Here is an 11,786-nt window from a genome sequence, read left to right on the forward strand (position 1 = left end):
CTCAAGACACATCAAACAGTTTTCTTGGAAAAAAAAACGCAATCAAAATCAGTTTCTTTTGTTTGTTATTGTTTCATTTCTTATGTATTTTATTGTTTTTCGACCTTTTGTTTTCTTTCTTTTTTTGCCAAAATTTGTTGCAGGCACTTTTTCAAGCTTATCTACATTAGAATTGATTAATTTCAATGTTCAAAAGTTGAAATAATCTAATTTATATCAATTAAACAAAAAAAAAACACTATTTGCATTGGATTTGCACACGAAATCATGAATTTGAGCTGTTTTGGGGTTGACATGCATATGCAAAACATCGCATAACTTCAGAACGGTGTACCCAGACATCGCAAATTTGGTCTCAAAATATGCAGGAGACTTCAATGAAAAAAGTCATGAAACGACGCGGCAAAATCTTCGCACAATGCGGAATCGTGGCGTGAAATGTCGAGGGGGGGTCAATTTTACCCTCCCCCCCCCCCCCCCCCCCCAGTTAAAATAGGGTTAAGCAGTACCTGATTAGGTAGAGACTGCTGTATCACTTCTGCTGGAAACATTACCCCTCACACTCACACTCACACATACACACAGCTTAAGAATATTTTTCTAATTTATCAGTAGGCCTACTTTAATGTCAGGCACTGGGAGAATGTTGACAAAACAACTTTAAACAGGATGCCAGATCGACATAATTAATTCCTGTGCCTTTATTTTGTCTTTCCCTGTCATCCTCAGATCGCCGAGTTCGACTCCCCTGCGGCGCTCCGCAACACGCCAAACTCCTTGTTTGCCCAGATGCTGGCGGCAGCGGAAACACAGAAGAGCAACAATGGTCTCGGTTGATGTGAAAGAAAACTCGAGGTTTCAAACTGCCTGGCATCTAGAGAAAGCTACAGGAGCAAAGTAGCACCCATCGATGGAAAAGAATAAAGTTTGAAGTGTTTTAGAGGTGAAGCAGTTGAGAATAGATACCGCTTGTGTGTAGGTGTAGCAATCTTTCAGTACTGGTGAACGAGTAATAATGAGCAAAGAAATTGTCTTTCTATCCCCTGTTGATGATCATGTGTGTAATATTGTTGTGCGTTAGGTTTTGTTGTTGATAGGTTGGTAGCTTTTGTTGTTGTCGTTGTTGTTCCTATTTTTATTCTACGTATCTATTACTGTATGTTGTCTGGTTTCTCATCCTAGGGTAGGAAAAGAATGTCCACTTTGTTTCCAAATAGAAACCAAAAAGGGTTCTGTACTATTCTGGTGGCTTGGCTGGTGGCTTTCACCCTTCAAAGGTTTGTTCTTTAACCCGTTGAGGACGGACTGATGTCGCTGCAACACACATTTCCCATAGACCCCTGCCCAAGTGCACTCCAAACTCATCCTCAACAGGTTAGTGTTTACTGGCAGTGATATACATGTTGAACAAGTCCTGACTAGAGCCTGAAATCTGATAGAAAATGGAAACCGTCCAACTCTGTCAGATCAGCTCTCTCATAGGAACTATTTTTTTAGGTTTGCTTGTGCTACTTTGTGGTTTATTCCCAAGTGCAACTGTTTTGGGATTTATCCAGGACTTTGAATCACCTTCTGTTTATTTGTTTTGGTTTTCATTTGCATGTTCCAGTGATGTCAGATGGCAGTCATGTTTAATTCAAAAATGAAAAGGGAAAAGCAAAGCATATCTTTAGAGCAAGGCTCTGCCGATGTGAAGGATTTTTAGCTCTGTAGAAAGTTGACCAAAGAAAAAAAATCCAGTGGGAAGAGCTTTTGTTTATACCATTGGAATCCATATGCAAATACAGGTATATATATACATGTATATATGTGACTGTGCATCACAAATCTAACAAAAAGACACGCTCACTGATTTTGTGTTAGGACTAAAAATAGGTGAAATGTGTCAACCAAGCCGATCTTGAGTTTTACATATTTTCTGAGATAGCAAGTCTTCTACAGAATACTAAAATGTGGGATCATAAAACATACAGGAACTTGTGTTTTTAGCAGTTTCAGTCCATTTAAATTGAGCTATACATCATTTTAAAGCTTGAAGTCTGCACTTTCAAAATCTGCCCTTAACGAAAAATCACTGTCTGGCGACTTTTTGTTTGTTGTGTGATGTGGGGTCACATTTATATACAGTATGTTCCTAGCAGATAGATGATAACTTTGCAAGATTAATGGCAATAAAGTCTGATTCTTTTCCTTCCTTTGAAGTAACAAGGAGTGAGTGATGGGTGGAATGTTTGTGTTGTATGATGATAATTGCAAAGTATTATGCAAATGTGGGGAAACAGATGCATTAAATTTCCCTCCCACAGTGAAATACCAAAGCCATTTATACAGGAAAGCTGAACCAATGATAATTCATTGTGAAAGAAAGTTGTGAAAATTAATGCTATTGATATGAAGAATTACACTATTATTAATGCCGAACGGTATTGAGATTCAATTCTTGCTAGTAGTGAAGAAGCCAAAGTGGTCATGTGACCATGGACAGTCACATGACTAAAACAAGACCACCTGATATTCAGGACATTCCTATACAAGCCAAATATTACACATTCTATACATAATTTGTGTAAGAATACACTGCCTCATTATGTATGCTTTTAATCCCTTTTATGCAAGTCAATAATTCCATATTTAATTCAATATATGGGTCTACTGGACCAATTTGATTTGTAGAATATGTGAGTATGCTTGTTTGAATATGTTTATGTTGAAAGTTAAATACATGTTGCCATTTTCACTGTTTGTTTCTTTTTACTTCTACTCTTTTTGTTTTTAACCTAAGCTTCAGCTTTTTTCCTTTCACATCACTTGGTATGTCAGTAAATCTGTCTTTCTGTCTCTGTAAAGGTCTATGATGTGAAAGAAGCATAGTAAATAATCAAGAAATAGCCATCAGTTCTCATCGGTGTAACTTAAATTATTATTATTCATTAACCAAAATATAGGTACCGTAGTTATGGGTAAACTCGGCCGACTTTACCCGCTAGGCCGAGTTTACCCATAACTACGGTATATTTCCTCAAGTATAATTCTTCATTTTCACTGTTGAACAGAAATCATGTTGGCTGTTTTGTGTGAATAGATAAATTGAATATGATTTCCTTTTGCTGAGTACTTATAAATGATTAGGGTTAAATGAGGAGCAGGTTATATGTGATTGCATATGATGTCCCTCAAAAGCATTTTTTCTCCTTTTGTAGCAAGTTTTCATATGTGACTAGTGCTGTTTGTACAAAAGCTGTTCAGTTTATCGTAAAAGTGCATTGCATGTTTTTTTATTTTTTTCATTGTGGCATTGATAATGCACCTTTTGGTTGCAAAACATACTTTAATCTCTGAAAGGAGATTCATCTTCTTGGTAGTATCAATAATGTGAATAATTCTTTTTGTCAAAACCAGAGTAAGATGGAAAAGAATTTTTTCTAGAGACTTTCGCGACTATCCTGAATGCTTCCTCAGTTGAATGATGTGATGATTTAAAATCCTTAGACTTGCGCACAGCGTGGGATTCATGTGGGGAAGCGTCTAGCCTAGCCGCAAAAAAACACATTCAATCTCTTTTTATTTTCCTTGTCTGGTGTCATTTAGTGCAATGCAACGAAAGGCTGGAATCTTCTGCTGAGGTATTATTTATGCATAGCATTATTTTGGTCTCTTACTTTTCTTGATACTGGGTAGTATCTATACCCGTGGTGTGCTGCTAAATATTCTACTAGTTTAGAGTGCTGCTCTTCTGTTCGATATTATGATGTCAGTATTCATGTTATTTATGTAGTGGTGATGCATTTATATGTTCCTTAGTGCTATTTTTTCCCTTCTTGCCTGTCATTGTTTACTATGCAAGTGCCATCCACATTATTGTGTCAAACACTCACTCTGATATTCTACACTGAAACCTTGTGGTGCGGTAGTTTCTTTTCCTGAAATATATGGTGTCATTTGTTCTGTTATTGTACTGAAAGGGAAGACTGTCGTTGTACAGCTAGCATCTCAATTTATGTTTATGTCTTTCATATATATACAGTTACTGTAGTTGTCGTTGCATTATGTCATGTCGCATTTTTCTTTCTTCCTGTCATAAGGAAGAGGTTGTCATGTTTTCATGTTTCATATTCCTGTCATTGTTTTATTTCTCACTCCACTTCCCTACCACGACAGCGAATAAATTTGCTTGTCTGTTTATTTATTCTCCCCCCCCCCCTCCCCGCTTTTTTTTTTGGGGGGGGGGGGAGAGGAAGAAGATGTTGTTGCGCAGATATAAAATCTACTAGAAGGCTTTATATCGTCGGTGGGGTGACAAGACCTCGTATCTACAAAATGTCAAATGTTCAGGAGAGCCAAAAAACATGGCGGCTAAAGCACTATACTGAATGGGATAGCCTTTCCTTTGACATGCCGTGATGGCTTCACTTTTTAAGTAAGACAGTTGGGATTTGGACAGGACATCACTTACCCAATTATTTGACCATTAATCCGAAAAAGTCATTTTCACCAAAATTGCTGATACAAGGTCTTGTCACCCCAGCGACGATATATATCCTTCAAATGACCCTTTGATTTTTTTTGAAACGAAAGTCAGCGTTACCAATACAAACTTCTATCGTGCATGGTAACGGAAGTAACAGAACGTTCAAAAATGTGTTTGTTCATGGATATTTTAATAGTCAAAGAAAGCATGGAAGTTACAGCATGATTTTTATAAAATTTGTGTGCACTTTGTTTCCTTTGAACATCGACATGCAGATTAGTTAGCAAAGTCGATTTTTTTTTTTTTTTTACTTGAACCACAATACATGTACAATGTAACATGATATAGTGCCTGTTTATTGCAGGCAGAGACATAGAAAAGTGGTTGCCGCCCTCTGTAATATTGACCTGACCTTTTCAGACCACTGTTATTAGATATCAGCCAGTGGTTACTATTGAGACTACACTTTTGCAGAATACTGAAGATGATGGTGTATACAATCCAAATACATGTAGTGGTAAAACACCTGTTCTAGATCTTAAATGGGTCATCTTTAGATAACGGTGCACATGTCATACGTGTGAACTGTTTTATTTGTGATTTTGACATTTAATGTCATTTTTTATGGTCTTTTGACATCCGTTTGGGGAGCACCTTGATAAGCTGCATGAAAATTATGTCTTTCTTCGCATCGACCTGACTGATATTTGTATAGATCCAAGTACACTGTAGTTGTTTGAAATAGAGAACCATAATGTTTCACATTTGTTGAATAGTTGTTTAATTTATTGTGCAGTATCAACGTAGAATGACACAATTAATGTACGAAATATGACATTTATTGATTTCTGATATTATGCAGTATTAGCGAACCCATTAAAATTATGATGCCAGATAAATAGTCATCTCATGTAAAACACGGACGGATGTGGGGCTGAAAAGGGAGGGAGTTAATGGTGGATATGGCCAGAAAAAAAAAGAAAAAAATGTGTTATGGGGTATATACCAACACCTCAATTTGGCGAGTCGGCTGTATGAGGTACATTACTATGCCCATTGTGATGGGTTAACGTGTCCCTTTGAACTCTTTGGAGAACACCTTCATAAAATATGAGTTATGGGTTCTGAGAGATAAGATTCACCTCATGGACCTGCCTCAAGCAGGCAAAACAAATAAACCTCGTTTTGTTTTCATGTATTTGTTAGCTTTATGATGTTGCTTTTTATCTTTTGTTTTCATATGTACTATTTTTGGTTTATTTGTTTTTGCTGTGTTTCTGTCTGTATTGATTTAGGGGCTTGCTCGAAGTCTGTAATTCCTTCTGATTAACCAACGATAGTTTATTCAATATCATCATTTCAAGATCAACTGTTTTTTAAATATTACAACGTATGTAATACGTGATTTTGTATACAAATCCCAGTCTATGAAATGTTTTATGCGATAAACTGAATGATAGAGCTTTGCAAAAGGATAATCATATACCACAATACGGCTCTGTGTATATTGAGGTTTGTGGTGTGCGTTACGCCTTCAGTTTACTGTACAGATTCGAACCTTCTTTGTTTCTTAATGTTTGTTTGGTTCCGTTGGCCTTTAAAAAGGCAGAGTACATGAACAGGAATATCAGAATGTAAGAGGATCGCATGATGCAGTTTATGTTAGATTTAGACGCAGAATACTTAGGGACAGCTGTTCAGATGGAATCTAGTTCTAGAGCAGATTTTTGCTGTGAAATTTTAAGTTTACATCATTCTGAAGTGTCTTGGTGATTCGGCATTTGTCTTTTGAAAAGGTGAATTCTGCAGTCATGATACACAATGATAATTGTATGACCAAAATAGGGGACAAACGAAGGAGGTGTTTCCGTCCTGCGTTATGAATTACCAGCAATAATGAACATTAGCAATTATTGAAATAAATACAGCTCCATAGCAAGCAATAGAAATTTGGTTTCTGGGAATTCATGTTTTGATTATGCGAATTTCCATTGCGTAATGTGCTTGACACGCTAGCACGCATACTTTTATAGTACCACCAGACATCCCTCATTATAAAGTGCGATGACATGCGCATGCGCAGTGTACGCCTATTTTGTTTAAAGAATAGTCTATGAAATATATTTACACCATTGCTTTTATTGAAGCATTTCTGAATTCGGCCCTGAATGTCTCAGGATGTGTTTGTGATTGTATACAGACATTATACATATCAAAGAAAACAATGATTCCTAGTTATTACTCCAATGTTTTACAATAATATCATGCTTACTTATCCATATTCTGTAAAGCCAAAAGTTCAATGTCGTTTTTCGTTGTTGTTGATATTTTTTCCAAGAAAATATGGCAGATAAACAAGTGGTAGACCGTGTATTCATACATTCTTTGAACATAACTGTTCACACGTTTTATATTAAAATTGCTTTGACAAGCAGCACGGCATCGTCCAGCTATGAAGTTTTCTTGTGTCTGGTGTGTATGCTCGCTTCATCATCAGGTCTTCTTTGAATCTCTCAGTCATTAATACCTTGCCTTTCCCCACGTCATTACAATTATTAGCAGTGCTTTACAACGTAATAACGGCAAAATATATGTATATATATATATATATATATATATAATATACATATAATTATGTAATATATATATATGTATATATATTATATATATATTATATATACATATATATAATATATATAACATATATATATATATAATATACATATATATATATATATAATATACATATATATATATATATATATAATATACATACTTGGTGATTCTATCCTTCTATGAAGAGTGCTCGATATCCTCAAAGGAAGAGCTTTAGACAGAAGTATTGGAACAAGTTCACTCGGTTGACAGCAGGTTCATCCGTATTTTATTGCTACTCGGAGTTTCATGCCACCTTCATTTAGGGGCAATCATCAGGCATCATTGCCTGATGATTGCCCCTAAATGAAGGTGGCATGAAACTCCGAGTAGCAATAAAATACGGATGAACTTGCTGTCAACCGAGTGAACTTGTTCCAATACTTCTGTCTATAATATACATGTATATATATATATATATATATATATATATATATATATATATATATATATATATATGTGTGTGTGTGTGTGTGTGTGTGTGTGTGTGTGTGTGTGTGTGTGTGTGTGTATGTATTTATACATAAATTATAAATACGTGTATGTGTGCTTGTGTGAGAGAGAAAGATGAAAAGGGAGCTGGAAAATGCGTAAAATTCAATATAATGCCATATGCACTGTAAATATTTAATCTGTAGCAGTACTGCATGTAGACAAACATAATATTCCTGCCCATATTCATTTCTAAAACCACGACAATATTTGAACTTACACCAGAACAGAAGTAAATACTCCAGTCTCTGGTCAGCCGATGGAGGGGGACGTAGTCTCAGCTGGACAGCCGCTAGAGGCAGGAACTTTTTTTTTTCCTTTTTTTCCCCTTCCACAGGGTTCCTTTATTGAATAATATCATACACACAAATATATACAAAAAGAGATATGTATGTACATGCAGATTTAACACATGATATTCTTGGCCATTCTAAATACAATAAGAACAGCAAACAGTTACAAAAATCAATTATAAATTGCAAATTCTTTTCAAAGTGTCAGAAAATTACCTGACAAATCATTTCATAAGAAAACACAATAAGAAACATTTAGTAAAATGTAACCACTTTTTCATAAATTTCTTTTCTTTCAGATTTGTTTTACATATATACTTTTCCATATCATAATAACTTTTTATCGCTGACATGATTTGTTCAAAAACTGGCAAAAAATTTTTGAATTTGGCTGTAAAAATTTCTTTCTTTACTATAATCATAATGCAATTGAGGGCACTGTTATTACGTCCATAAAAACCAAATAATTTATTTTGATTTGTAAGCTTAATATGAATAGCATTACGGGACAGCCAAAGCTCAAGTTTTGACCATATCTCGTTTGAATATATACAAGAACAAAATATATGCATAATTGTTTATTCGCTGTTATTACAAAAAGTACATAAGTTATCTGTTACTAATTTAAATCTCAATAAAGCGTCTTTCATATAAAGAATTCTATTTAGCATCTTGAACTGAAACCACCTCATGTTTACATCGACAGTTGAATAAAAGGGAATTTGGTAATAAAAACTCCAAATGATATTGTCAAAATCAAACTCCTGTTTCCATTTTATAAGACTTTTACATTCCTTTGTCTTATGTTTCAAGAAAGCCTGGTAGATATGTGCACAACCTTTTTTCACTTTCAGTATTAAAAACAATGTTTCAGGGATAATACATGTAGGTTCCATAATCTTAGGTATGACATTTTTATTATAACCAAATCGAATCGAGGCAGGAACTTGGTAACCATCTGGTTGGGTTTTAGGGTTAAGACTTGACCCACGTGACTCCTTTGAAAGTCGGAAGCGTTGTGAAGTGAAAAGGAGATAAGCGCACGTTGCAAATCACGTGCGATTCGAAAAGGAGTGTGTTTACCAAATCCTTCATTTAATAACAGCAAAACAGACACTGTAGACATCGACGTCACTTGAGTCCATGTTCTTGTGAAAAAAAAAAAAAATATATATATATATATATTGTACATTAATTTTGTGATTTCTTGTGTACCTACATCGACTTGAAAACAACAAGTTCAAAACACCTTTTAAATGGTCATTACATTGTTTGAAATTATGGTAATTTGGTAGACATTTATACTATTAATTACGTCATTATAGGTACAATATTTATCTGTCATATGTATCGATATTTTATATATACAATTATAGATATAATATCGATATATCGATCGAATGCTATGAAAACCTAAAATTGCATTAAAACGTTCCATCCTGTTAGGGAAGCGCATGTTTTATGAAACCAAGGGCAAGTATAAATCGCATTTATCATGCCTTTGTGTGCATCTGTATTATACCTGTCAGCACCGGTTAGTTACTCCGAAGTCGTGATACACTGCTCTGTTAAAACTAGCAGTGACACACACAGAAAAAAAAAGGGGCTGTACATTGGAGTGCTGTTCGTTATTCCGAAGGTTCGTTATTATAACGGTTCGTTATTCCGAAGGTTCGTTAATCCGAAACACACAAATTCCCTATTCCTAGAGGTTCGTTAATCCGAAAATGAAAAAGGGTTCGTTAATCCGAACATTTGTGGCGTTATTCCGAAGGTTCGTCATTCCGTAGGTTCGTTAATCCGAAAATGAAATAGGATTCGCTATTCCGAAGGCTCGTTTATCCCAAAATGAAATAGGGTTTGTTATTCCGAAGGTTCGTTAATTCGAAAATGAAATAATGAAAATGAAATATCTAAAACGCGCCTGATGCAGTCAAAAGAGGATTGACCATGTAAAAAAAAAAAAAAAAAAAAAAAAAAAAAAACTAAGATACTGGGAATTTTGCTTGCTACTTTCCTGCCTACATATCATGTATGATATAATATTTTCAGGCAAAATAGTCTCAGAGGCCTGTCATTCGCCCGTCAACCATAGCAGCCTAACCCCACACCCATCTAAGAAAGGTAAGCCCTTGTTAAAGGGGCGCAAATATTGCGCTTGAGTCAACATTGATTCAACGTGAATTTGAATTGCACCAAGATTTTAAAGTATAGCAGATCATGGAGAGCAAACAAGTTCAAAAGAGATGTTTTGTGTGGGTTTTTTTTTCTCTCTCTCTGTCTTTCCATTCGACCTACAAGTTTTATTCTTTCACGCGTAAACGCTTGCTTATGAAAGGTCGAGGTATTTCAGTTCGTTGATTTCCAGGCATATTCTCTCTATTTTTTTTCTTTATCTCTCCCCCCCCCCCCTTTATCTATCTATCTATGCTATCTATCTATCTATCTATCTATCTATCTATCTATCTATCTATCTATCTATCTATCTATCATCTGTCTGTCTGTCTGTCTGTCTCTCTGTCTGCCTATCTATCTGTAAATCTATCTATTGTGATCTCTCTCTCTCTCGTACTCTCTTCTTCCTTCGTTGTTGTATACTCCTCCCTCCCCCCCCCCCCAATTTTATGTAACCTTGCCATCCAATGAGTAAGCATTTTATTCTCAAAGCTCTATTAACGCTTCGTTCCGTATAGGTCTTGCTTCTCACTTATTCTTTAAGAGTTTATTAGTTTTTGTATTTGTTTGTTTGATTGTTCGTTGGTTTGTTTGTTTGTTTGATTGATTGATTGCTTGTTTGTTTGTTTGTTTGTTTGTTTGTTTGTTAGCTTACTTCAAAGTCTATAATTTGAGATTCTTTGTGCTTCAACGGTTCATATGCTGGCGTCAAAACTCGGTTATATACTCACCGATATTTTATGGTTGTACAGATGAAACAGAAAATTATACAGGATGACCTATAAAGTCACGTCACATTATATTATTATTCAGTTTTTCTTTTCTCTACTTATTTTCCTTCTTTCTTTTTTTTGGGTGGGGGGGGGGGTTGCTGAAATAAAGGTAGCCCTACTGTATACGCTGAATTATACTACGAGGATTTTAAACGGGTCTCATTCATTGTTGAATATGATTACAGCATGAAATTATGATATTATGTGCTGGAATATTATGATTATGATAACTATGACAGGTTTTGATGTTAATGATAAAGAACCCAAGGAGACTTATAGCATCTGAGAAACATTAATGTAAACATGAACTCGATGGAACGAATGGCACGGATCAGTGAAAATAAACAAAAGAAACATAAAATGGCATGACCGTAAAATGTCATGTCTATTGAGAACCTATTAATAGTAGCTGGAATGCTGACGAATGGGTACCCCATGTTTGGTTGTCTACTAGCGTGAAAAAGTCATATAACTATTCCATTCTTCTCTATTCCTTCGAAGCCTTCTCACAACCGTTTCCAATCAATCTTGCTCTCAAAGAGGATGAAGAGGAAACACCAGAACAAGAATCAATTGCGTGTGGGTATGAAACAAGTTTACTGTGGAAGTTAACGCACCTCCGTCAGCGGAGAGAACGTCATATCACTTCATCAGTGAGCGCGTCTCCACGGTTCTCGCCGGAAGCGGTGGTATGTGCCATAATTATGCACGATGTACCGCGTGCGGCGCTGAGGCCGAGTTCTAGTGGTGTTTCATTACAACTGCACTTGGCACTGAAGCAACCATGAGAATAACCGCATGATTCAGCGATAATAGCTCAAGCACCGTATGACTCTCCCCTAGTAACAGACGAGTATAATAGCCTTGACGCACAGCGAGGATGAACAGTGGCTCTCGTATCCCATACACGGGGGACCAAGAGATGTAGAT

The 11,786-nt window shown here is 35.8% G+C and overlaps 1 protein-coding gene across 1 annotated transcript in view; it reads left to right on the plus strand.

The window, feature by feature from the left end:
- Positions 1 to 849, plus strand: part of LOC139734444 (ATP-binding cassette sub-family C member 5-like) — a 75,129-nt gene extending 74,280 nt beyond the window's left edge. Inside the window, exon 26 of the mRNA XM_071645229.1 lies at positions 730 to 849. Within this exon, the coding sequence (XP_071501330.1) occupies positions 730 to 837 (108 nt within the window). The 3' untranslated portion in view covers positions 838 to 849. The remainder of the gene's footprint in view (positions 1 to 729) is intronic.
- Positions 850 to 11,786: the final 10,937 nt, after the last annotated feature.

The sequence above is a fragment of the Diadema antillarum genome, unplaced genomic scaffold, assembly GCF_040938485.1.
Source record: "Diadema antillarum isolate AM-2024a unplaced genomic scaffold, OU_Dant_1.0 seq00000526_RagTag, whole genome shotgun sequence".
Taxonomy (NCBI): Eukaryota; Metazoa; Echinodermata; class Echinoidea; order Diadematoida; family Diadematidae; genus Diadema; species Diadema antillarum.